The sequence below is a fragment of the Asterias amurensis genome, chromosome 14 (genome assembly GCF_032118995.1).
Source record: "Asterias amurensis chromosome 14, ASM3211899v1".
NCBI lineage: Eukaryota > Metazoa > Echinodermata > Asteroidea > Forcipulatida > Asteriidae > Asterias > Asterias amurensis.
This window is the reverse complement of record NC_092661.1, coordinates 15710867-15738368: the sequence shown is the minus strand read 5'-3', so window position 1 is coordinate 15738368 and position 27502 is coordinate 15710867. Positions and strand designations below refer to the sequence as shown.

Sequence of the window (27502 nt, the reverse complement as noted above, 5' to 3'; positions counted from 1 at the left end):
ACTTAGGACTAGTCCTAAGCAATGCTAAGAGATAGGACTGGTCCTAAGTTAGGACCAGTAACTCATCCTAACTTAGGACTGGTCCTATCTCTTAGCATTGCTTAGGACTAGTCCTAAGTTAGGACTACCTTTGTGAAATCCACCCCAGCACTTTCTGACCATTCCATACCATCCACTTTATTTTTGAATGACACTGTATTGTGAATGTATCTACACAGTACATTCCACCCTCTTGTAGACCTTTATCACAGTGTGGCCGTCTTGATTTTACTCCATTCCAACTCATTGTAACCAAACTTGAGGCTGGACGAAATAATAGTCTGGTGCCATGTTTGTGCAACGAATGCTAGCATTCATTACTGTTATGGAAACGGGGAATATTACCAAGATGTTGACAGCGTGATAAAGGTCTATATAGTGTCCATTCAATATCATCCACCATGATTTCAATTGATATAAAAACTATACCAGCCTGCAATATTTGATGTGGTGAATGCATCTGCACACAGTACACACAGTAAAACCTGCATACTGTCTGATTGTGTTGTCTGAATGACAGAGGTCAGGGGTTCGAATCCCACTTGAGTAGTAGCCTGTGGATTGTTTTCCATGGGACTCGGGGGAAAGCAAATAAGTATACCATGCGTATAGCACATTCATATAGGGTAAACATGAAAATATATCCTTTTTACCTGGGGGTGGTTTTCACAGAGTTAAGATTAGTCTTATCTCGAGTTAGGACGAGTTACTCGTCCTTACTTGGGACTAGCCTTTACGTTTCCTAGGACTAGTAGGACTATAGTCCCAACTCGTTGTGGATTCGACCCCTGATGCAGTTACTTTACCAAAAGTAGTTGGAGTAAAAAACAAATAATATTATTGGGATAAAGTTGTATGATACTTTTGAACTACTTTATATATTAACAGCTGAACTTAAACAGCAGGCAAAACCAAATCTTCTCGCTTGTCCTCAGTTTCAAACATCATCCAATTTTGTTCCTCTCTCTTTCGTTTGTCTGTATCAAGTTTTGTAATAAACTCTTGTATTCGTTGTTGGAGAGCAGCCTCCCCTACATTGCTCTTGGCATCATGTCTAGCAAGCCACACTTTCCTCCTCAGTGCCATCTCAGAAGCGGTGATGGCGTCAATATGTGTCAAGCGACTTAGCTCTCGTCTTGACCGACCGTGCAAGACTGCCGCGCTGGCAGTTTGAGGGCGCCCTTGCATTGAGCCGCTGAACCGACGTGACGTCATAGTTGGGCCGGTGAAAAAATGCATGTTCATCATTTCCTCTTCGATGGGGTAAGTCGGGATACTTATTTGATCGATCCCAAATGCACTTTTTGAGCGAGGACGTGATGCTCCTTTTACAGTGTCATCGTCTGTATCAGTGTCATCTGTGTCAACGCTGTTCCGGTTGGTACTGGTCTGAACCGGTTTGGGCTGGCCTTCACTGTTCTGTCCCTGGTTTTGGCTCGATTGATCCAGTTTGATCTGGTTCTGCCTGACTCCAGTTGCGGTCTTTGCTCTGGTTGTCGTTTTCTCACTTGATGACATTGATATGTCACCTCCTCCTGACTCCGCCCTATGGGGACTCTTCCCACGTGGACTATGAGGGTTACCAGCCCTCCGTCGACCTCCAGAAGTGAACGGTCTCACTGCATGGAATCCAGTGTGAGGTCGTCTGTACGGTGTTTGAGTGGTTGGCTGGTTCCCATGGTTTCCATTGTGATCAATGGTTTGTTTGTTGGTATCCTGTTTCTTTGAAGACGGATGTGGCATTGAAGGAGTTGGTTGAAATAGCTGTCTTGGCGAGGAGGACAGAGGCTGCAAATAAAAAATTAAAAAGTTATTTTTCTGTTTTAAAACTGAATGTTTCCTCCAGACTCACACGGAAACTTTGTAGATTGAAGAGAACGTAATTTATCATAATTTATCTCTTAAATATAACAAGTTATCACCTATATTATTGTAAAGTTATCACAATCTACCCGTACATTTGACATAATAAGGGGAAAACATAAGTACTTATTTGATAGACACATATTTCTTCAGTCTTAGTGTACTACAGAATAATAATGGTACATGGTTTTTATATAGTGATCATTTCCCAGTGGCCAGATCAAGGCGCTCTACAACAAAACTATTCTGTTAATTAGACCCTGCTTTTAAAATAAGCGTCAAAGTATCAATCAAATGCAATAATGTGTCAGTCCTCTTTGTAGGTAACGATTCACCCGGGGTAGGAGAAGCAGTTATGGTTTAATGCCTCCCTACCTCAAGGACACAGGTGTCATGGCCCAGGTTCGAATCCACACTCTGATAACTAGGCCATCGGAACTTGAGTCCGATAAGCAAGAACATTTACACAATTATTCTTTCACTTTTTAAAAATAGTCTGTTTACACTTGTCCCTAGTACGTTCATTTTTTAGAATTTAAAAGTTCATGTGCAGCAACAAGAAGAAAAGTAAATTGTTTTGTTTCTGATTTCTGATGAATCATGTTCCTTCAGTGGCTCAATCAAGTCAAGTTTGTCACAGTTATTTTAAATTGAATGTTCATCTTTGTTCAGTTTTGTTTATTTTTTTCTAGCAGAGAACTGTGTACAAATGTTTTCCGACAGCGCCCTCTTTTGATATTAAATGTCAAATAAAATGAGTAGGGTAGATGGCCTTTTTTACCTTCTTCATATGCATAAACAACAAGTACAAACAAATACATATCCATTTATAGAAAAAAAAGAGGCAAAGGATAAAGGGAAGGGATCCAGAAAAAAAGGCGGGAAAATTAAAGCCAACCAAAGTTTATATTTTAGAAACAATTGGTGGCTGTGAACCAATAGGAGTAAGTGGTGAGGACAGGGGATGGTCAGTAGGCCTATGACAGGGTGGATTATGAGATAATATCGAGTGGAATAAATATATTGGTTGTCAAGTATTTCTGTCGAACTAGGCAAGAGAATAAAAAACAGCAATGGTACTTATTTTCCACTCACATGTTGGCCGCCTTGCGTTCTATACCTCCTCATTAGTATCAGGTTTTCCGTTCCCCTGTCTACCGCCGGTGAGCGCCCGGGGCCTACGATGCGATCAGCCCGGGCTACATCCAGCAACTGCCGCTGCGAGAGAAGGCTTTGGAAACCCTTCCTTACCTAAAAGAATAATATATCACATAATTACAAAATAATGATCTAAATTCGAAGAAACAAAAAACAGAACTCTAGTATTGTGTTTATCATATAGGCCTATTGATTGGTTTGGATTTCACCTATCAGTGCATGAATGTAAAAATTAAACACACAAATATCTCCCCCCACCCCCCCCCCCAAAAAAAAAAAAAAAAAAAAACATGGAGGTAGAAACAAGCAAAGCTCTGAACTGAGCGGGTTATTGTTTTGAATCTCAAGATTGGTCGTTGGGCAATGGTATGATCATGCATGAAAATGTCTGTACACTCATATCATTACCATTGCCATATTACTCTCATCGATTAAAAAATACCACACTTGAGTAGATAAGATACTATATTAATTTTAAATAAATGAAATAGTGGCAGTAGGATTATTATTATTATTCAATGGTTTATTAAAATTCTATTCAATTCGCTGCCAGCAGCAGAATTACATGAACAGTTACATAGTTAAAAATTTGGAGTAAAACATTACATTACTATTTAAAATTGCCTAAATCTTACACAGAAAGACTGAGAGGGAGAAGTACTGTACACTCCTATAAAGGGTGAGAACAGTTACTTAAAAGTAATTAATTAAACATATGAGTAAAACATTACAATCAAAATTAAAATGGCGTAAAAACTATAACACTCAAAAACGGAGATTATTTAGAAAACAGTTCACTCTCAATGGGAGGGATTTAAAGTCAATCCAAAGGACCGCAGTCAGGGACCAATCCACTTCATGCACCAAAAATAAAACAGAGGCACTGAAAAATTAAATGTTTACCCCTAAATCAAAAATGGACCGGTCTCCAACTGCAATCCCCCAGACCAATCTTTTAATAAAGGCATGGCAAGAATATATACAACACAAACATCAAACTCCAAAAGATTTCACGTAGGGAGTAACAAAATCAAATGCAAACAAAACAAAAACTAGGCAAAATAGAAGTAAACAGGAAATAAAAAGCTGATTAAGACAATCATTTAAAAGCAAACATGGCACGAAAAAATAATTAGATACAAAATAAACTGGATATGCTGAGCAGGCAATGGGAAATATCAATAAAAATAACGGAACACAACTGAGAAAAAAAAAAAAAAAAAGGTTTAGTGACTACACTTTTTTTTTTCTCAATTGTGTTCCGTTATTTTTATTGATATTTCCCATTACGAAAATAATACCATGATCGTGCTTTCAGTTTTTTTGGTTACTTGTTATATTGTCAACACACTTATCCAAAATAATGCTTTAAATTACCAAAATGTAGCTGATTCCACACTGCTTTGAGAATAACCTGAATAAACTAGAGGTATGGTACACTTTAATGCCAAAGAGAGTTATGGTGGTTATAGGTTGGCCTTATTGTGAGCTTTGGTTCAACTCCTAGCCCCATAAATAATGCTCAATACGCTGGACTCCCTCCCCTTCTTTGCCCTACGCCTGTCTCTCTCCAGGAGGTGAAATTATTGAAACGCACGTTTTTATGCCGTTATTTTCTCCCAGTTGTGTCACTTTAACCGTAATAGCGCATTCGAAAAAGCACATTAACTTGAACAATGTGCACGCTCATTTTGGTGTAGGATAAACACTTTAATGCAAAAAAAAAAAAAACATCGTCTGCGCCATGTTTGTTGATGGGCAAGCGAGACGAGTTGTCTTTCGGAGGGAGCCCAGCGTATTTGGCACTATTTATGGGGCAAGTTCGACTCCATGCTTGGCCTTTTTTGTTTAGAAACTAAACATTGTTAGTTTCCAACTCCCACGCTGGCAAATGTTAACATTTTCATCCTTTTTAAAGCCTTCATTTCAGATTGATATGAAATTGAAACAAAAACCCACCTTCTTCTTATCATCATCAATGTCGATCACACTTCGATACTTCTCTAATCTGATCCCCTCTATAGCCAGAGTCAACCTGTGGTCCTCTGTCTTGTTAGCCAGCTTAGCGTCACTGTTGTCGTAAAACCCACCACCGCGACCCGACTGTCCTTCCTCGGTGACCGGTGGGTCCTTGGTCGGCCGGCCATCATCCATGGCCGTGGTGAATCGAATACTATTCCCGGCCATTATTTAGTTAAAAATTATATCATCATGCCGAATATATACAGCTGTATTGTATGTACTCTCGCAGTCAAAGGTATCATAAAATTTGTTTGTCTTCAAAATATCAAGCTATTTTTAAAGTCCATGAAGTAGTTATGGCGTTTGAACAAAAGGAATAAAACCCATCACGGCATGGATGAAGAATCTTTTACAATAGTGCCCAGAATGTCTTAACCTCCGTTTTCAATGTCTCTTTGAATGAGAAACTATTCCAGCTGGGAAAGTTGCTTTGTTCTGAAAACGAACTTAGCTTTGATTTGTTTCTTAGCAGCCAATGACTTGAATTCCTTCTGGAATACTGCAGTAGCTATGTCACAAGTTGGTGTAGACCAACAGGATCCGTTTTCACATGATGAAGCATTTCTCGGTAGCCAGCATTCCTTGTGAAGATACGCAAGACCATAGACAACCGAAAAGTCGAGCAAATTAACAGATATTCAATAACTAACACATAGCTGCATGCAGATGATACTATGTCCTTTATGTATTTCCAACTTCAGTTCTTAATAGAGATAGGCCCTATCACTTTGCTTTCAATTAGACGATTCAATTAGACGATTCAATTCGATTTCGAATTATGTTGTAAGTTTCAACATCAGACGTCTAAACGTTTTGGTTGACCACGGCACTGCTGTTGTATGATGCCGTGTATTTTCTATTTTATTCCCCGCCTATAAGCCATCAAGTATTCCTGGTTCCGTTGAAGTGCTTTCCTAAAGTACAAAGTCATAATTTTCAGATACGAAGCGTTAACGCCATTATTCCCCTCTGTTAGAACTTTGACTTGCTGGTAATTTTGCCGTACTGTTTACAGAGATATGAACATGGCTTGGTAATAATAATCCCCCACGGCTGGTCGTTTTTTTTTCTATGGAGAGATCGGCCTAACATTCCTGCATGGGTTAGAAATGGGTTTCGGACACAAAAGGTAACTCGATTTGCTGTTGATTTTGCTTAACCTGTAAAGAGCGTGACGCATTGTTTGTTTAGTTGTTTTAAGTATCCCGTCACAGTCTGGTCCCAAAAGAAACAAGTCCATAATGTACACCGGTGGTTAAACAGAATCAAGAAAGACGACGATTTGAACAGGGTTGTTTGAAATTAGATTAAAGGCACTGGACACTACTACTAGTAATTCCTCAACATATATATTAGCATATAGCGGCTTAGAGAGCTGTTGATAAAACGTGAGAATCGACTCCCTCTGAAATAATGTAGTTTTTGAGAAAGAGGTAATTTCTCACTAAAATGTCTGAATCTGAGAAAGACTTCAGGCCTAAAGCCTTTCTCGGGCATCTGAAAGCACCCAAAATGTGTGCACTTCTTTTGTTCTTTCATTATTTTCTTAACCATTCAGGATTAATGACAATATCTTAAAGGCGTCCACCTTTTAAAATGAAATTAAAACATGTCAGTTATTGCATAATCTACATAATTGGATTAAACCGAACGGTTTAAAAACCAAATAATACTGTGCAATCATCCCCGTTGTTTAAGAGGTTGCTAATTTTTGTTTAACAATCGTCAACGTTACACAAAAAAAATCAGATAAATTTGTCATTTTCTATTTGCCCAAGTTTGGGAATAAATAGACGATGTCAACAACACACACTTTGTCCTGGGCGACACCACCCCGTCGTTGCCAGGATGTACCCGTGTGGCACCCTGAAGAATGGGCGCCATGTTCAGCATTGAACACTTGGGTTGAACAAAAGATGGCAACTTGTCAGCTGATAAAGTTCAAGATTTCCACTTGATTGATGTATAGGATGTAGCGAGTTATACAAGTTCCAAATGAACTCAATGTGAGAGAAAATTTGGAGGTCACACGGATCAGAGACCAATACATTTCAGGGATGCTTAAGCGGAAACACCTTTCTGCTTAGCAGAAAAGAGCAGGATACCAGGCACAATTGTACACATGACATGGTATTTTGGTTGGAATAACGTTCTGGTAAGCAATATTTTGTTGTGCTTAGCTACATTTTACGCTTATAAGCAGCTCTGCGATGGCCTTGGGTTGAGCGGTTTCACGAAGTGACACCAACTGGGGCCGAGTGTGATGAAAATCCGTTTTAAGCGTTTTCATGAAGTGACATTATCAACCCTTAACGGTTTAATTAAAACACACGGCTATATCTGCAAAATAATGAGACTATTAAATGTTTTAATACACAAGCTTGAAGTAGGCTACATGTCAAACAGCTTACTGTTGGTAATTATATAGCGACCAGTATCCTCATTTACTGTCTTAAAAATAACCATCCTGTGTAACAATTTGTCATGATCGAATTTGAAAAAAAAAAAAAAAAACATTTATAACAAAAATAATAGTTGTGTGAGTTATTTTGTATTTATTTGAGTATGGGAAGAAGCTGTTGTTGTTAATTTAAACCTGGAGTAACTTTTTTTTTCTGAATACAAATTTGCAACTCTTGTGTGACTATACACTGCAAAAACTGGGATGTTAAATTGATTCTCTTGGTATCAATATGTGACAACACCAACATGGTGTTAAAGGAACACGTTGCCTTGGATCGGTCGAGTTGGTCATTGAAAAGCGTTTGTTATAATATGCATATGGGTAGAAAGATGCTGTAAAAGTAGAATACAATGATCAACACAAACATGCCTCGAAATTGCACGGTTTTCCTTTTACCTCGTCGGCTAACACGGTCGGCCATTTATGGGAGTCAAATTTTTGACTCCCATAAATGGCCGCAATTTTGAGGCAAACTGGTGTGGATCATTGTATTCTACTTTTAAATTATCTTTCCAATCATATGCATTTTATAACAAACGGTTACAAACGCTTTTTTATAGACCAACTCGTCCGATTCAAGGCAACGTGTTCCTTTAACTCCAACAACGATATAGTTTTATGGGGTTAAATAACACCACGTTTGCGTTGTCACATATAGAAGGAAAAATCAATTTAACACCAGTTTTCGCAGTGTAGGCTCTACTTTTTGTTTATTGTTTTGTTATAATCGTTGGTGCCTGTCACCTGTTCGTGCTCAAGTAATCATGTTCACTTGCTATAAGTTAAAAACACAGCACTTATCACAATGACAATAACGTTTGCGTTGTATCTATAAACCAAAGGGCATTTTGATTTTTCCAATAGTCGATTGAAATAGTAGGAACCAACTCGACCCTTTGGCCTGTATGCTTTTAATGATCTCTTCACATTCTGCACGCCCTTTAATTTGAAGTGTTATCCACACCTTATCGTATATTAAATGATACAGAAGTCATTAATAACGACATATCACTGATATTTATTAGTGAATAATGGGCAGAGTACTAAGTACCACAAAGTACCGAAACTGTTTCATATGGTTCGTTTTATAGGTGATTCCAGGAGATGTACTTATTCCATCTTGCAATAACCGAAGTACAAATTCTTTTATCAAGCTTGCAAATTGTACTCAGTGCTATTCGCACGACATCAATTTAACTGGGCAGAGTTGTAAAATGTAGCATTGTTTAGCGAGATTTTGGATAGTATAGAAAAAATTGTTGTCCATCCACACGAGGTACACTAAGTAAAGTATTACAACCATGCTACAATTTAGCAAGGGACCTTTGCTAAATAACTCTCATGTGAACGGGCTTTTAGAGTAGAAATCGTTCATAAGTAGGCCTATTCTAATTATTTTCTTATCATAAAATCATAGGTCCATACAAGGTCAACTAACCCTATCGATCGAATGCACCTTATGATCTTGTTTAAACGTCGAAACACTAAAAAACACATAGGGGCGGTAGGCCTATACCAAAACGTATGTGGTGAATCTGCATACAAAGAAATTTCTTACAATTTGATGAGTGTATCTTGCCTGCTAAAAAAATGTGTTGGAAATGCACAATGACATTTTTTTCCCCTTTTTTTGTTTTTTGTTTTAAATCTTTTACAAACAATGTGATTTTGGAAGTCAACCACGCATAAAAAGGAATGCCTTTATTATTACTTTGAGCCCATCTCTTAAACTCTAACAAACTCAAATAGGTTTGTTGAGATCAGTCTCCATACTTGTTCATGAGAATATGACCAAGTTTTTTTTCTACTGAAAACAGAGTTAGTCCATGAAACGGAGCAAGGATGTGAAATCCAAGTAGGCTACCGGGAATTTTGTTTTCGTAGGTTTGACCGTCCACTTATGTCCGCGAGCATGTTTAGGGAGTTTGTTTGCTGATACTGCGTAGGATTTCACTGTTGTCTTGTAGTTGTGATGAAAGTTGAGCCACACGTCGTACTATAGGCCTACCAGGCACATACACTGTACATGAACAACCGGGCTTTTTAGCTACGTGTGCTTTTAGGGTGCGTTCGTTTAGCTCCCCTGAGTCGACCCCGGTGTGTGGCGTTTTTTTTCCTAGGACGAACGTGGGTAATTATCTGCACACATTCGTCCTGGAAAAAAAAACACGCCACACACCGGGGTCGACCCAGGGAAGCTTAACGAACGCACCCACTATTGGGGTTTGTTGTACGCACCCGCCCCTGTCTTCGTTGTGTACTTGGAGTCTAAAGAAAGGAACACGTTGCCTTGGATCGGACGAGTTGGTCGACAAGGTAAAAGGCAAACCGTGCATTTTCGAGGCGTGTTTGTGTGTATCATTATATTCTACTTTTACAACATCTTTTCACCCATATGCATTTTATACAAAACGGTTACAAACGCTCTTCAAAGAGTAGACCAACTCGACCGATCCACGGCAACGTGTTCCTTTAAGAACATTTTAGGCCAGGTGTCCTTCTGCGGTAAAAGAGGAATGCGGTGTTGGGATTGGAGATACCATCCGCCGATATCAGGCATGATATTTGGACATAAGTGAAGAATCATCGCGAACCTTTTCAGTGTGTTTGGTTCAATGTCTTTCGATTTTGTAGAATTGCACCAGGATTGAACTTCATACACAGCTACTTAACCATTGGCCACGTGTTTGCTGGACGCCATTTTCATTTTCTTTTCAGTCCAAATGAAGCACGAATGTGCAGACTGGGCACTTTTCATCTGTAAGCATGCACACCGCGACAACAATATTTGACCGGTTGTTACAAACAAGGCGTCAAAATCACCGTAATTAAATGGTCCGTCTCCTGGTATTTTCATTTTTAGAGTATGAGTAACAATTTAAAAATTATAGGTGCTTTTACAACAGCCTAGCTATTATGTATTGCTAAAATTTACTCGACCAAAACAGGTTACAACAATCAAGTTACAAAAGCACAAGACAGAACATTAACGGAAAAATAATTATAAAAAAGCAAGAAATAAGGAAAATAAATACAGAATTAAATAAAAGAATAAATAAGGTTAAATTAAATTAAATTCACCTAAAGAAATCATTTGAAAAAGAAAACAAAAGTTACTTTTTTTGCTGTCTTTGTTATGGCACACTGCAAACCCCAATACTGTTTTTGTTTCCACACCAAATTACTTCTTATAATCGCAAACCCTTTCAATGAACGGCTCTACAACCTTCCACTGCTATTCTGCAAACGTAATCCTACCATTGTCATTATGGCCACTGTCATCAACTACACGTTCAAAACTACACACAGGGGCCAATTTCAGAGAGCTGCTTTTAAGCAAAAAACATTGCTCGACACATTTCTGCTAAGCAGAAATGAGCAGGATACCAGTCACAAATTGTACATGTGACATGGTAGTTTTACTGGTAACCTTATTCTAGTAAGCATTATTTTGTTGTGCTTAGATGCTTTTGTGCTTAAGCAGCTCAATGAAGTTGGCCCCAGGATAACTGTTAACAGTTAAAATCTTGCGTGCAAACAAGAGATAATCTACTATTGTCATGCCGCTTAACTTCTGCAAATGAACCGATTGAATAAAAGCGTAAACATAGGCGGCTTTCCTGACAGTTTGTTCCAAATCCGATTAGCAGGATCTTGAAAAGAGTTTGGTGTCTCAAGGCTTATAGGTCTCCAGTGACCATGGGGGTATAACATGGGACTAACGGTGGGACGGGGTAATGATGCTTTCGTGTTTCACATAGGCCTAGCTACTTCCGAAAAGAACTATTAAAGGCACTGGACACGTTTGGAAACAACTTTGTATAAAACAAGCAACGAAGAGCTGTTGATAGTATAAAACTTATGTGAGAAACGATTCCCTTTGAAATAAAGTAGTTTTTGAGAAGGAGGTATTTTCTCACTAAAATATTTCAATCTCAGAAAGAATTCAGGCTGGAAGCCTTTCTCGGGCATCTGAAAACAAACATTTGTTCAACAAGGGTGGTTCTTCTTTAATTATTTGCTCGCAACTTCGATGACCAATTGAGCCAATATTATCACAAATTTGTTATGATATTATGGATATTTATGCGAACAATATATTCTACTTTTAAAAGATCTTTCCAACCATATTCACTTCAAAACAATTACTATTAATTTGTGGGCCAACGTTCCTAATCAGAAGGCATTTTGCATGTCCCCTTAATTTCTGAGTCCTCAACAATTCAACTACAAAAGTTCATCACATTTGTTTGCCACGCAACGAGCATTATGTATATTAATTATTTGCAGTTTATCGTCAGCTATCATTGACATTAAAGGCACAGGGGTGGATTTCACAAAGAGTTAGGACTAGTCTTATCTCGAGTTAGGACCAGTTACTCGTCCTAACTTACGACTATCCATGCAATTTGTATATCTCCTAGGACTAGTCCTAAGTTAGGACTAGTCCTAACTCTTTGTGAAATCGACCCCTGGACACCATTGGTAATTATTCAAAATAATTATTAGCATAAAATCTTACTTGGTAACGAGTTATGGAGAGCTGTTGATAGTATAAAACAGCGTGAGTAACAGCTCCCTCTGAGAAGTGAGAAGTTTTTGTGAAAGAAGTAATTTTCCAAGAATTTGATTTGAGGCCTCAGAATTGGATTTTGAGGGCTCGAAATCAAGCTTCTGAAAGCACAAAACTTCGTGTGACAAGGGTGGGTTTTTTTCTTTCAATATTATCTCGCAACTTCGACGACCATTTGACATAGCAACTGTCTTCAGTCAGGGAAGTTAAAATGTGTGACTAAGCAAGTCATTGTATATAAAAAAATGTTCAAATCTATTTTGCAAATGGTTTGTTCTTCGGCTTCAAAATGCAGGTTTGAAACAGAGAGGGCGACATACACCACTCGACAAGCATGCCAGTTTGAGTAAGGGCAGAGTGCCACGTTGATGACCGCAGTGAACACATTAATAATTTCTCACATCATTTCATTTAACAACAATTAATAGTGTTTTTCGTGCAGAGCTCAAATCGGTCACGCAGAGACCATTCATGGCGCTCAAGTAAATTCTAAACTATCATAGCTCCCTTTGGAGTATACAGCCTGAGCAACAAATAGCGCACCAAGCTAAAAATCAACCACAAGAACTATTTCTGTCCTCACATGTACCAACTTGGTAAGTACATGGCAGAGGTAGACAAGATTCATGTTCTACCTCAACGGTTGAAGATAAATACAATAAATGAAGCAAACATTGTCTTGCTCAAAGAAACATAATATTGTTGTAACCGGGATTCGAACCCACACCATGGTGAATTTGCAATCACAGCGTAAGCCCGGTTTTCTAGTAAAAAGATCGCGATAATAATTTACATATTTATAAAATGTTTTGTCTTTTTTAGTGTTTTGTTTCACCGCAAAGTTTTGATTTATTCGGAGTCATTCGAGCCCATTGAATGCACTTCAAGTGGCAATACACTGAGCCGTCGACGATGTGACTTGGTGAGCGATTCCCCAGGCATGCCCGTCTTGATGAACAGTTTAATCCGATCTTGTAGATCCCCGTCCCGTCTCGTCAAGTCCGTCTTGATCTCCTGCATGCGGAGCGCGGCACTCGACCGCCGTCTTTCGAGCTCCCGCTCGGCAGCCGTGACCGTGCTGACTGCGCTGCCCCTCCGTTTGAGTATCGAGGCGGCTTTAGCCGACTCCGCAGCGTGCACGATGGTTGCACGGGCAGCACTCACCAAGTCCGGCAGAGTCGATGGTGGGGGTGGGGAGTCCGTGTGTGACTGTGGGCGTACAAGACTCGCTACGGTGTGCCGTCTGCCGGCACTTCTTGCGGGATTGATCCCTTGATTGCTGGTCCGCATGCTATCCAAAGATGTCGACGCTGGACGCATGAATGACGAGGAACGCCTTGAGTTTTTAACGGGGCTTGTGAAGGGTCTGTCCATTGGGTGCGTTCGGCTACGCGTTCTCGTAGTCGTAAAACCACCTCCTCCAGAAGTTATCTTATCCTCCGAGATGACTTTTCCTTCTGATGGCTCTTGTTCATTGGTCTGATCCTGTGGGGAGGAATTGGTACTCCCCATACCTTTAGCGACACACACGGCCATCACCGCCGATCGGAATCGATTCTTCCCGCCGAGGTCCACGTTACTTGCGACCTTGTTCAGGGCCGCGGCAGCCGAGTCACCGCGATGGCTTCGCCGCCTGATCTTGCGCGGTTGATTCGCGGCGATCTTCTGGCCGAACATGTACGGGGCGTCACGCTCCGTTGTCTCCCTTCTCGTGAAAGTGCGGTTCGCTCTCTGGACCTGAATCTGCATGGATTCAAGTTCCTTCTCGATCTTGCGGACCTCGGTGCAGTGCCGCACCTTGTCGGCGTGGTCCTTCTGTTTGAGATGCTCGACGTGTCTCTCCAGTTTCTTGTCTTCAGACCGGTTTGTTTTATGGACCACTGACATCGTCACATTCACGCTGTGACGGCGCTCTTTCACTTTAGTGACAGCTTTGGGTGTCGACATCTTTAAAATCCTTGTAAATGAAGTTCGACGGTAGAAAATGTTTCTTCTCAAACCACGAACTGGGTTAAAATTACTTCAGCGTTTTGATGATTAGTTCTGTGGATATTCCATTTTATAACTTGTAAGTGGTATTGTTTGCCGTCCAAACTACTCTTAAGATAACTTTTGGCAGATGTAAATCAGACCATGGAGCTATAAAACTGAATTTAACAAAGTCACTGGTTTCATTGCAAAATTAAGTACCTGGTTCAATAACCATGGTCATTACCTTCTGGTCACTACTATATCTAGATATAGCTTCTGACAACTGTCGGCCTCAGGTCTCAGGATAATAAAAAACACCACCAAAAACGAATCCAGCTTAGCAATCTGCAAAGTGTATCCCTTAGACAATACAGTGTCAACAGTTTCTTGAAAGAACATCGACTATATACACCACAAATGAAGATTCCGGTAAGACAAACAGAAATCAAAATCTTACTTTTTCAATTTGCATCACGCACGAATCCTCCTGCGAAGTTGAACTTCTTGATAGTCCGAGCACGAACGGTAATACTCCATACGCTCGACACTTTACTCCAGGTTTTGTCTGCTCATTAATGTTCCAAAGAGCAGATGGCTCGGTATTTGAAGCTGATTGATCCACACTAGCAACCCAGACCGTATCAATCAACTAACAGTTTCACACTCAACGACACTAACTTTATTCCGCTTACACATTATTAAAAAGACGGAGCGACTGTAAACCAATCAGTCTAAACGAAATTAACTGTCAGTTCCAGCGTTGGCAAAGTGAATTATATAACCACTTGTCCCGTCTCTAATAATAACTTGTAGTTATACATCAGCTCAACTGGAGAGTTATTAATGAAATCGTCTGCAGTGCAAATTATCTAGCTCTGTCTGCTGAGAGAACAGTTTGAAGTCTTCCCTGTTCTTATCATGAATGTTATGTACGCCAACCTATATACTGTTGAGGTGAAAGTATATATTAAGCCACATCTGTCGATCCCACACAATGTCAATTCATTACAAATCGATTTTTTTCCACAAGAGACTTGTTTACGTTACCGGGGTCGCATGCGTCATGTTGATTTATATTTCTTAAATATTTCATGTTTTCGAAATGAGTGAAACTTGTGATTGTCTACAGTTTCTCCAAGCTAAACACTATACTCCTTTAACAATATCCTCTTCGAGACTTGCAGGTAGATGCTAAGAGGATTTTGCTTTCTCCCTGTTCCAACATTTTGTTGCAATTTTCTAGGCTGGACCGAATTCAAAATCCACATTGCCAATATTTTTGAGAGGAATGTTTATCCAGTATTGATCGGTCGTCTGCACTCAGCGTGGAAAAAAACATTTCAGCGAAAAGTGACGTGCATAATCTCTTTACTTGACCCAGCAGGTCGATCTCACACCAGGACAACTCTTTGTTACAAGATGAATTCTGAATATTTTGGAAAACAACATTTTCTTGTGTCTCGTAGCTCCACTAACCTCTACAGTTAAATGTTGTGTAAAACAAAACAGTCAGATTCTTGAAGTTTGCAGAGAATTAGGCGTTGAAATTATTGCAATTAACCGGAGATCAGACAAAAACGTAGCACGCTCATGCTCAAATGCTTGTCTTAATTTCACGATCCAATTTTTTTTCTCCATTGCCTGATGACGTTTCGGCCACAGGGGGCAGAGTCTTTCTCAATTTCATGATGTAAACACAAAAAAATTGTACGTTGTGTCGGCACAATATCCGCCTCTTCCAGAAACTCTACGATATCCAGAAACAAAACCAATCTCAACAGTCCAGTCCGAGCGATTCGGTAGAAAATAAATAATTCACTTCGGAAGTCCAACAAAAATTTGTATCAACACCATTTCCTCACGAAGCTGTTATAAATTATTCCACACACACACGTATCAGGGTCACTGTTCCCTGGCACTGAAAAGATCGCATCACAACATCAGTTTAATAGTAAAGAGGGTTTGGTGGGGCTCTACCCACACGGGTCGATACCCAACAAAGCTAATCTTCTCTACCCCCTTCTGTTCCAATCCCTACCCTAAGAAGGTCTTAATCTGCTCAATCCATCTCACCGAGGACACTGTCTTTTCAAGGAATGTTGGAGACGCCAATATTTTGGCAACTTCGCAGGTGGGAAGTCGATAGGATCTACCGATTGGGGTTGGTGGATTACTCATGAGAAACACCATAATAAAGTCTGGGTAATAGTTTTTATTCGGTTTGCATTAAAGGCACTGTACACGTTTGGTAATTGTCAAGGACCAGTGTCCTCACTTAGTGTATCCCATCATAGGCTAAAAATAATAAGCCTGTGAAAATTAAGGTAGGCTCAATCGGTCATCGAAGTTGCGAGAAAATGATGAAAGAAAAACACCCTTGTTGGACGAGTTTGTGTGCTTTCAGATAGGAATAAAAGACTTCTAGCTATAGAAGTCTTTTAATATTTTAGTGAGATAATACCTCTTTCTCAAAAACTGGGTTACTTCAGAGGGAGTCGTTTCCCACAATGTTTTATACTATCAACAGCTTTCCAATGCTAGTTACCAAGTCAGTTTTTAAGTTAATATTTGTTTTGAGTAATTACCAAACGTGTACCTTCCCTTTAAAGGCAGTGGACACTATTGGTAATTAATACTCAAAATAATTATTAGCGTAAAACCTTTCTTAGTGACGAGTAATGGGGAGAGGTTGATGGTGTTAAACATTGTGAGAAATGGCTTCCTCTGAAGTGCCATAGTTTTCGAGAAAGAAATAATTTTCCACGAATTTGATTTCGAGACCTCAAGTTTAGAACTTGAGGTCTCGAAATCAACTATCTAAACACACACAACTTCGTGTGACAAGGGTATTTTTTCTTTCATTATTATCTCGCAAATTCGATGACCGATTGAGCTCAAATTTGCACAGGTTTGTTATTTTATGCATAAGTTGATATAAACCAACTGTGAAGGCTAGTCTTTGACAATTACCAATAGTGTCCACTGCCTTTAACACCATGTGTAAATCTATACTAGATTATGTTAATTTTATTACTTGTCTTGCTATATATTCTACTGCAGCCGAGTAGATTTTTTTAATGAAATGGGGATGATGGTTTACGGCTGTAGTCAATTATCGCGATTGTTATACCAACGCAGACAGACCCATGAACAGTTAGATACACCCAAGAGAGGTTTGCGGCCATGTGGATATCCTTTGAGCAGTGCTGGTGAATTAATAACGGGAAATATTATAATAAAGGGTGTGTGATATTAAGATACGGCTGTCGTTGGTCCATTATTATGCACTTTAGTAGTAAAATAAAAGCCCTTGAAACATAGCTTTAGTAGCCTATACCAATACATGAAAAGTTAGATTAAAGGAACACGTTGCCTTGGATCGGTCGAGTTGGTCTTTGAAAAGCGTTGTAACCGTTTTTTATAAAATGCATATGGGTAGAAAGATGTTGCAAAAGTAGAATACAATGATCCGCACAAACATGCCTCGAAATTGCGTGGTTTTCCTTTTACCTCGTCGACTAACACGTCGGCCATTTATGGGGGTCAAAATTTTGACTCCCATAAATGGCCGACCGTGTTAGTTCGCACAGTAGAAGGAAAACCACGCAATTTCGAGGCAAACTTGTGTGGATCATTGTATTCTACTTTTAAAACAGCTTTCCAACCATATGCATTATATACAAAACGGTTACAAACGCTTTTGTTTTGACCAACTCGTCCGATCCAAGGCAACGTGTTCCTTTAAAGACCCTTCTATTGCAACGTCAAATCCCGAGTTTTTACCAACAGAAGTTGGTGGAAAACTATGGAAAGCCATAAACGCAAAAAGAAAAGAAAAAAAAGATAGCTACTAACTGTTTGTAACAATGTTACACACAAACTCAAATAATTATAGTCTGGAATTTGTTGGAAACAAAACAACCAATTATTGGAGGTATATTGTCAAATTGAATGATTGCAGAAAATGTTAAATTTGTTTCAAACATCTGTAACACGATTGAGTATTTTACTAACATTAGGCGGTCCATGCAAACCAGGGCGGATTGTTTATCAACAATGGAAAAGTCTGAAGTGCCATCTTTGAAATGACATGTAATGCTTTTGGCGGCTCTTACATAAATTAAAATGGCCGCAATTTCACTTCATATAATGGGAAATATAAGAGATCGATAAAAGAAAAGCAGCCACATTTATTCAAAATAAAAGTAAGCGCTCTAAAAGCGCTCTTTCAGAAATGGCGGCCATATTTTGTTTCCAAAATTGCAGTCCCCAGAGCTCTTACTTTTGGGCAAAGACCTTTCTATTGATAAACAAACCACGCTGGTTGACATAGACGGCCGAATGTATAAAGCAAACCATTTAATCGTGTTAAATGATGATGTGACCAAATTCAACGTTTCTGCAAACTTTGAATAAAAAAGGTATAACATTTCATTTGTTTCCTACGGAGCTCTGGAGGTGCCATCCGACATGTTGAGATCCTGACGCCGTTTAGGATGTCGTCGTCCGGAGATAATTATGTCAGGATCTCAACATGTCGGATGGCACTTCCAGAGCTCCGTAGTTTCCAACAGTTAAATCACCTTTACCAATCTTTGTGTTCACTGTTAAAAACAGTGGCTTTCTGTTTTAACCTCGTGCTGTGACGTTGCTAAAGGTATGGTTTTGTAAGCCAAGGACTGTGTTCGATTTCACTAAACAAAGTTGAAGATTGGTCTTTGTCAAACATAAACTATTAATGTCAGCCAAGCATAACAGCGCTAGCCGTATAATAATAGACCTTATACAATGACGACAGCATGGGTATAACTCAATCGTCTTATAGAACTGGCTGGGACCTATAATGCCTATAGTTCCTTCACAGCATCGAAACTATCAGCTCAAATTTGTGTCAGTGTGGCAGCCCACAAACCATCAGCCACATCATTCATGACTGCCCTGACTTCAGACCACCAAAAGGCGAGCAGGGACTCAGGGACCTTGATGAGGATACCATCAAGTGGCTTGAAGTCACTAAAATATCACCAATTTGCCTTTATTTATTGTCCACCTTGGTCCAGAGATCAAACGAAAGAAGAAGCCAGCCGCCATCTTTGATGAACTGATGATATATAATGAAGCATATTTTTTAGCGCGGTGCGCAGGATTAGCCAATGAACATCCTCTTTTTGACCTAGACGACAAGGCGTCTCCCCCATTCCACAACGCTGAGTGTGACATAATGCACTTTCCACAGACAGCACGGGTCATTGAACACATGTTACGCTCTTAAAACCATTCCCACTTATCCAATAATAACAATAATAAGCATACTAGTAACAATATTAATATTTCTTTTATACATCGTGCTTTTTACATTAAAGGAACACGTTGCCTTGGATCGGTCGAGTTGGTCTTTGAAAAGCGTTTGAAACCGTTTGTTATGAAATGCCAATGGTTTAAGAAAGATAATTTAAAAGTAGAATATAATGATACACACAAGGGGTTAGTATCACTCAAGACACCTGAAAGCACACAACTTATGCGACAAGGGTGTTTCTTTCTTCCATTATTCTCTTGCAACTTCGACGACCAATTGAGTTCAAGTTTTCACAGTTTTTTTTATGTTATGTATATGTTGAGATACACGAAGTGAAAAGACTGGTCTTTGACAATGACCAATAGTGTCCAGTGTCTTTAAGCAGCTCTGTGAAATTGGGCCCTGGCATTTTTGGCCAACATATGGAAACGCTGCCTCTAATGCATTTGGTTTTGCCCATTTAATAGTTGATGCCTGCACTATAAATGAAATGAAATATTTAGGCATGCTCAGCTTAATGAGGCATGTGTTAAGGCCCGGTCACACAGGCCCCGATAACGAGAACGAAAACCAGAACGATAAAAATGCACGCTCGCGATTGGTTGAATTGCTCCACGCAGAGAACGCCCACGCTCATTCAACCAATCGAGGGCGTGCATTTTTATCGTTATCGTTCTCGTTATCGGGGCCTGTGTGACCGGGCCTTTAGGGCCATGTCACACGAGGCAACTTACAGGCAACCAGTTTCAGGCAATCTCCAAAAAGAGTATCCATTCACATTTGAATATCCTCATTAGTTTTTTGGGAATCGTAAGACATTGTTTGAAAAATTACTCACGCGCTACCGAAGTGTTCCTGTAGCATGCACTGCAGTTGGTTGCCTCCAAGTTGTCTGCAAGAGTTGCCTCGTGTGACCAGGCCCTTATTCACCCAAAAAGATCAAAAGTATGGCTACCAAAATAATTCAAGAAAAGGCTTAAACTGTTCACATGACTGGTAGAGAAATATTTACTTGATAATTTGATACAGTGACTTTGTAGTCAGACGGAGTGTGAATATGCCTATCATAAGCAGTTTACTTGTCCTCTTGCTAGAGATGTTTTTGGGGGTTTTAGCATCTTATAGTGTGAGTGGTCTTTACCGAGGGGTCTGGTACCAGCCGGTAGAGGACCACGCCCTACTAGGCCAGTCCTTCATGAATATCTCAGGCATCTCTGCCGTCAGATGTTCAGTTCGGTGCCTCAGCCATCGTGGATGTTTTTCTTTCAACTACGATCATATCAATCAAGTCTGTCAGATGAACAACGCCAGTGCGGAGCACGTCTGTCACAACCTTCAAGGAATGCAACTTGTTTCTTATTACGGTGAAACTGCGAGTCCAATGACGTGCAAGGTACGTACTAATCTTGAATAACCCCTTTGTTGCGATGTAAGTCGAAATCTTGTAGGGCAAACCGTATGCGCGTCGAAACGCGAACATCAATGAAGGACGCAGCGTTCGTATGGCACACGTCACAGACGCCCATAGGCGTAAAGAGGGGCAGGGGGACACGTCCTCCCCCCCAACTTTTGAAGGGTGGGGGACACAATATCAAATGTCCCCCCATGTTTTTGACAACCTTTATCATGAAGCTCGAGTATTGTCCTGTTTAAAACCAAACCCTTTGCCCGCCATCGGCATCACTCCTGGGGGCAACTGATGACACCACTTTTTGAAGGGTGAGGGGACACAATATCAAATGATCCCCCTCAAAAAGATTGCAGCACAGAGCATCTAGAATGCAAAATATTCCCGGGCCCTTATGCGGGCCCGGACCCCACGCCGTAAAGGCTTCACAACCGAATGCTCCATTTTTTGACAGATTTGCACCCCCATTCTTAAAAGAGTGGGAGGGACGTGTCCCCCGTCCCCCCTTTTTTTTGTTTGAAGGGTGTGGGACACAATATCAAATGTCTCCCATGTGTTTGAACCCCTTTATTATGAAACTCAAGTATTGCACTGTGTAAGACCAAACCCTCCGTCCCGTAATGGGCATCAATCTATAGTAATGGGGGCGGGGAACACGTCCCCCACTTTTTGAAGGGTGGAGGACACAATATCAAAAGTCCCTGCATGTTTTTGACGACCTTTATCACGAGGTTCAAGTTTGCACTGTGAAGACCTAACCCTGTTTCCATTCCCGTCGTTGGGGGGGGGGGGGGGGGGGGGGGGGGACACACACTCTGTTCCCCCAGTTCAGTTTTTGTTAACTCATGTGTCTTATTAACTTATAAAAGGGCACGTGCGTGTCATCTCCATACTATTTTAGTTCTAAACTCTTTTATATTTACTATACTGTATGTTTACTTTACGGTGACGCGCTGTCCCTTTCTGACATTGCCGTTCTGCGGCCTCCATGGCTAGTTCGAGCGATAATGGCCATGATTTCTTACACATGTAACTCCGCGTTCAAGGCTGTTATTAACTCTGTTGCCTTTTACACCATATTCATTGAGACGTTTCTGAGATTGTTTGCATTTTCCGTAAACCTTGCGTACAAACATTGCAAGCAATCAACTACACAAACCCTTTTATTTTAATTTTGTTTTATTAAAGTCACCTGGAAATAGAATTGTTTTTCTTTCAAACATAAGAGTATATGCTTACGAACAATAAAACAATTTTTTTAGTAATTGTTTGTCACGATTTATATGTTTAAAAAATAGATAAAGTTGTTTGGGGGGCTGAGGGCTGAAAAAGTGTTTTTCTGCATTCAGCAGCAATACACCTGGTCGGCATTGCCGGAAAAAAAAACCCAAAAAATGTTTTTTGAAACGTACAAACTCACGACTTGGTCCGTACATGTACTTTGCAATTGTGTTTACTCTACGCATTACAGGCAAAGTCTGCCTCGATTGAAGTCACGAACAGCGCCCTCTCGGGTCGGGGTCTACTCTTAAATTTGTAAATAACATAAGAACTGATTTTTTAAAACCTTAGTTAACTGTTTATTCACATTCCACTCATCAAAACACATATATTAGTGACAAAGGCTTTATTTTGAAAAAATACCACTTCCAGGTGACTTTAAGAATTCAAGTATTTCCAAAATCCAAAAGGGCCAAAATTCTACAGCTAAAATTTTGAAGGCTTATTGTTCTGTTTCGTTTGCCAATTAGGCCCCCTAAAGTATGGCCTACGACTGCACCACAGAGCATCTAGAATGCAAAATATTCCCAGTCCCTTAAGCGGGCCCGGACCCGTGCCGTACAGGCTTCACATTCGCATGCTCACGTTTTGACGGATTTGCCCCCTAAAACTTGTGTCATAGATCCGCACCTGAAGATGCTGTTAACCCAAAAGGTTCTACTGCTACTCACAGTTTACATGCTTTATGTTCTGTTCTCCTCTGTATGCCTCTTATATTGGCCTAAGATAGCACCACATGTGGTGCTATCTTCAGAGCATCTAAAATGCAAAATGTTCGCGGGCCCTTAGGCGGGCCCAGACCCTACGCCGTAAAAGGCTTCGCGTTCCACACTTGCACGCTCCATCTTTAATAGATTCCCCCCCTCTTATTTATTGTCTGGACCCACCCTTGACGATGCTGGTGATGATTGGGATGAAACGGCGCCTGAGCATTAAATATGCAGTAATAATATAGATACCAAGCTATAATTGAGGTTTTCTTTTGATACACTAACCAACCGCAAATAATTTGTGCATCATAGTTTGCAACGTATGAGAGGAGGCACATCACCCTCTCAGACTCCCTAGATTGAACCAGAGAGGATCTACGGCCTCGAATTTCGAGCCCCGGACCCTACGTCGTAAATGTTATGACTAACGATGTCCCCACCTCCCCCCCCCCCCCCCCCATCTTTCAAGACAGATTGACGCTGCCATGATAGGGCAGGTTTTTGAATGGTGACGTCATACTCAATACTGGTCTTTTGATATGTATTAACTCTAATCTATACTTGATCCGTTGATAAATATATATTTTCTTTGTATACCTTAATTTACAGAACAAGGCTGTTTTTTGCCCAAAGTCTAATTCGTTGAAGGCCTGCAGTATCTCAGGTAACTATAGGTTTTCTCTGTCAACTTCGGAAAAAGAGCAGCCAATTTAATCACCAAGCTAGTCTATTTCGCGCAAAATCGTATGCTACTCAAAAGGGTCATTTGATTTCGTTTTGGGATTAGTCAAATGTAATGTTGCGTCATTCGAATTAACCAATAATCATTCAATTTAACAAATCATCAAAGCAGCATTCAAATTCGCAGACGCTTCTTGAGGCGTGTGTGTCACGAAAAAGAATGACGCTACGCTATGAACAGAGTGCTTAAGGAATTTGACTCGACCCAAAACGAAATTGAATGGCCGAATTCTGAATTTGAAATGCAGTAACAAGTGGAAAAGCAGAACAGCTTTAATTCGAACGCATGGAAATTAAATTGACTGCTCATTTGCCGAATTTGACCGAGAAAACCTATATTATTAGAATAAAGTGATTGCTTATTCAACTAAAACATATAGTTGGCATGACACTGCTCTAGAAATGCAAAGGTCGTGGGTTCAAATCCCAACCGAGTAATATGCCTGTGATTTTTTTCACAGAACTCGGGGGGAAGTAATGAGTATTCAGTGCTATCGGTGTATAATGGGTAAAAACAAAAAATGAATATTATTTTAATATCCCCGATGCAAATGAAACATCTATTACGACCAAATCGTTCTTTTTTGGACAGTATTTTTTGGGGTAAGTAATCGAGTCTGTCGATTCTGTCAGCAAAGCCCTAAACGTCAGTTTCAATTGGAGACTGTTTGAAAGCTCTGCAACTAGAGGGCAGCAGACCTACCAGGTAAGGGTGCACAACTCCTATAGCAAACGATGGTAAATGCTAAAAGTTAAAAAAATACTCAAAAAATATTTAAAAGTCTCTCAGCCTCTTGAAAATTAAATCAGATACAATGTCATACACCTTAACTTCAGATTTCTACTCAAGTTTTGGTAGGTCAGCATTTTGGAATTTTGGCTAATTACCCTAGAAGAAACACTCCCCAAAACTCATGCACACCGCTTGTTATCCTTGGGGAACTCGTGTCCAGTACGTCCTGTTCCAGAACAGTTTGATTTATGCTGGCAATGTGTTATAAAAAACAAAGTACAGTTTGGCTAAATCTAAAATACAAAATCAAAAACACGTAAAACACAAGGTATTTGCTGTCAGTGACCGTCACTCATGCTTCTCCCATTCCTAAGTTGTTGACATTACCTGGTGAAGAGTGCCCTCTCTTGGTGATTGGCAGATAGTCTAAAGTTTCCCGTTATTGTTCTCCCAAATCCAGAGAAACTTGGCCTTGAGGATGGGTCAATCCCCGATGAGAGCCTCTCCGCATCAAGTAACTGGAATAACACAGAAAAGAGTACACCGGCTGATGGCCGTCTCAACAAGATTCCCCTTACTGGTGGCATCATAGGAGCATGGTGCCCTAGTGCAGCGGGTACCAACCAGTGGATACAGGTGGACTTAGACAACCCGACCTACGTCACTGGGGTACTCACACAGGGGCGTTATGGTCGTTCCCAATGTGTGACAAAGTACAAGGTGCAGTTCGAACCACCCTCACAGGCATGTCTTGTTGACGTCAAAGACCAACTTGGTCAAACTCAGGTAGTTTTATATTAAATATTTCAAATTAAAGGCACTGGACACGTTTTGGTAACTGTGAAAGACCAGGGCCCAATTTCATAGAGCTGCTTAAGCACAAAATTTTGCTTAAGCAAAAAATTCCTTGCTTAGTAAAATCAGACTACCGGCCAAGACTCAACTGAATTGTTATGCTAAGCAAACAACAGCTAAATACCAGTCACAAGTAATGTATATGGCATGAAATTTTTGCCAGTAACCTGTATAAAATAAGCGAACTATTTTCGTGCTTAAGCAAATTTTTTGCTCAAGCAGCTCTATGAAATTGGCCCCAGTATTTCACTTGGTGTATCCCAACGTTTGCATAGAATAACAAACCTGTGAAACTTTTGGCTCAATTGGTCATCAAAGTTGCAAGAGATTAATGAAAGAAAAAAAAAAAAACTCTTGTTGCATTACTTTCTGTGCTTTCAGATGCACAATAAAATGCTTCAGCTGAAGTCTTTTATTATTTGAGTGAGCAATAACCTCTTTGTCAAAAACTACGTTACTACGGAGGGAGCCGTTTCTCACAATGTTTTATACTATCAATAGCTCTCCATTACTCGTTACCAAGTAAGTTTTTGTGCAAACGACTATTTGTTGAGTATTTAACAATAGTGTCAAGGCTTTTAATCCAGTTGATTGCACGCAATATTGTGAGCAATAAAAAGCTATCGTTTCTCACTTAACATTATGCCATTAAACATTATGCCATTTTTAACCTTCGTTTTCTAGATATTCATCGGCAACACTGCTGATACAGATAACACCGTGGAGAGGAGCTTCTTCAAGCCCGTCTTGGCGGTCAAGATTCGCATCTTGCCCATTGAGTGGGTAGACTTCATCGCTCTGCGTTTTGAGCTGCTTGGGTGTAAATAATGTAGCAAACCACTAGTTTGGTCGTGAAATCAAACCACTAGTTCAACGTAAAATCGTTTTTTTTTGTCATAGTTAAAATCAAAGGTATAATTGAACACCTTTAGTAGCTTTCAAAGACCATTTATCTCACTTGGTGGTTCACAACAAGTGAATAAAATAACACATCTGTGAAAATATTGACTCGGTCATCGACGGTCTTCTTCAAGCCCGTCTTGGCGGTCAAGATTCGCATCTTGCCCATTGAGTGGGTAGACTTCATCGCTCTGCGTTTTGAGCTGCTTGGGTGTAAATAATGTAGCAAACCACTAGTTTGGTCGTGAAATCAAACCACTAGTTCAACGTAAAATCGTTTTTTTTTGTCATAGTTAAAATCAAAGGTATAATTGAACACCTTTAGTAGCTTTCAAAGACCATTTATCTCACTTGGTGGTTCACAACAAGTGAATAAAATAACACATCTGTGAAAATATTGACTCGGTCATCGACGGTCTTCTTCAAGCCCGTCTTGGCGGTCAAGATTCGCATCTTGCCCATTGAGTGGGCAGACTTCATCGCTCTGCGTTTTGAGCTGCTTGGGTGTAATAATGTAGCAAACCACTAGTTTGGTCGTGAAATCAAACCACTAGTTCAACGTAAAATCGTTTTTTTTGTCATAGTTAAAATCAAAGGTATAATTGAACACCTTTAGTAGCTTTCAAAGACCAGTATATCTCACTTGATGGTTCGCGGTTCGCAACAAGTGAATAAAATAACACATCTGTGAAAATATTGACTCGGTCATCGAAGTTGCAAAAAAATCGTAAAGAAAAAAAGCACTTTTATCACAGACTTGTGTTTCTGATGCCTAAAAATACTTCAGGCCTAAAATCGTGTAATATTTTGATTGAGAAGACACCTCTTCCTCAAAAACTATGTTACTTCAGAGGGAGCCGTTTCCCACAAAGTTTAATAATATACTACAAGCAGCTCTGCATTGCTAGTTACCAATTAAGTTTTTATGCTGAAAATTATTTTGAGCAACTACCAATAGTGTCCAGTGCCTTTAAAGCCATTGGACACTTTCGGTAAAGAAATAAAAGTTCACAGGATTACAAATAACTTATAGGGTTTACAGAAGGTAATGGTGAAATACTTCTCTTGAAATATTATTCCATGAAATCCTGTACTTTTTTAGAAAATATTAAAACAATATCAATCCTCGATATCGAGAATACGGATTTACTTTTGACACATGTCATGACACGGTGAAACGTGCGGAATCAAGAGTGGGTTTTTCCGTTATTTTCTCCCGACTCCGATGACCGATTGAGCCTAAGTTTTCGAAGGTTTGTTATTTTATATAGAAGTTGTGATACACGAAGTGTTCAATGCCTTTCAAGTAAAGGTCTACAATGACAGGCATTGGACAGCCATTTTGTGACTATAACAAAATTCAAAACCCAGGTCAACTAAAAGAACCCGACCATTACCTGCATTGTCATTAAAACAATAAGTCATTTTTAGATGTGGCGGACACAATACTATACGATACTAAAGGTTTGGGTAACTGTCAGTACA

The 27502-nt window shown here is 39.9% G+C and overlaps 3 protein-coding genes across 3 annotated transcripts; 1 reads left to right on the top strand and 2 right to left on the bottom strand.

Annotated features, from left to right (window-relative positions):
* Positions 1–137: 137 nt before the first annotated feature.
* Positions 138–6061, bottom strand: LOC139947130 (uncharacterized). Its single transcript, XM_071944979.1, has 3 exons — positions 5020–6061; positions 2998–3153; positions 138–1827 (listed from the first exon to the last, which is right to left on the bottom strand). Exons 1-3 carry the CDS (start codon positions 5245–5247, stop codon positions 934–936), a joined length of 1278 nt encoding a protein of 425 aa, XP_071801080.1. The 5' UTR covers positions 5248–6061; the 3' UTR covers positions 138–933.
* Positions 6062–12737: 6676 nt separating this feature from the next.
* On the bottom strand, positions 12738–16045 carry LOC139947146 (uncharacterized). The gene has a single exon (XM_071945004.1). It carries the CDS (start codon positions 14064–14066, stop codon positions 12969–12971), a length of 1098 nt encoding a protein of 365 aa, XP_071801105.1. The 5' UTR covers positions 14067–16045; the 3' UTR covers positions 12738–12968.
* Positions 16046–20446: 4401 nt separating this feature from the next.
* LOC139947412 (retinoschisin-like) lies at positions 20447–26319 on the top strand. Its single transcript, XM_071945315.1, has 4 exons — positions 20447–20782; positions 23398–23452; positions 24723–25048; positions 25802–26319. Exons 1-4 carry the CDS (start codon positions 20447–20449, stop codon positions 25943–25945), a joined length of 861 nt encoding a protein of 286 aa, XP_071801416.1. The 3' UTR covers positions 25946–26319.
* The last annotated feature ends 1183 nt before the right edge of the window (positions 26320–27502 follow it).

Excerpts from the sequence above, each read along its gene's own strand:
- LOC139947130 (XM_071944979.1), bottom strand. The coding sequence starts at position 5,247 with ATGGCCGGGAATAGTATTCGATTCACCACGGCCATGGATGATGGCCGG. Across the intron at positions 3,154-5,019 it reads TTGATGATGATAAGAAGAAG|GTAAGGAAGGGTTTCCAAAG; the intron begins GTGGGTTTTTGT and ends TTATTCTTTTAG. Across the intron at positions 1,828-2,997 it reads GAACGCAAGGCGGCCAACAT|CCTCTGTCCTCCTCGCCAAG; the intron begins GTGAGTGGAAAA and ends TTTTATTTGCAG.
- LOC139947146 (XM_071945004.1), bottom strand. The coding sequence starts at position 14,066 with ATGTCGACACCCAAAGCTGTCACTAAAGTGAAAGAGCGCCGTCACAGC.
- LOC139947412 (XM_071945315.1), top strand. The coding sequence starts at position 20,447 with ATGCCTATCATAAGCAGTTTACTTGTCCTCTTGCTAGAGATGTTTTTG. Across the intron at positions 20,783-23,397 it reads CGAGTCCAATGACGTGCAAG|AACAAGGCTGTTTTTTGCCC; the intron begins GTACGTACTAAT and ends CTTAATTTACAG. Across the intron at positions 23,453-24,722 it reads GAAGGCCTGCAGTATCTCAG|AGAAACTTGGCCTTGAGGAT; the intron begins GTAACTATAGGT and ends TCCCAAATCCAG.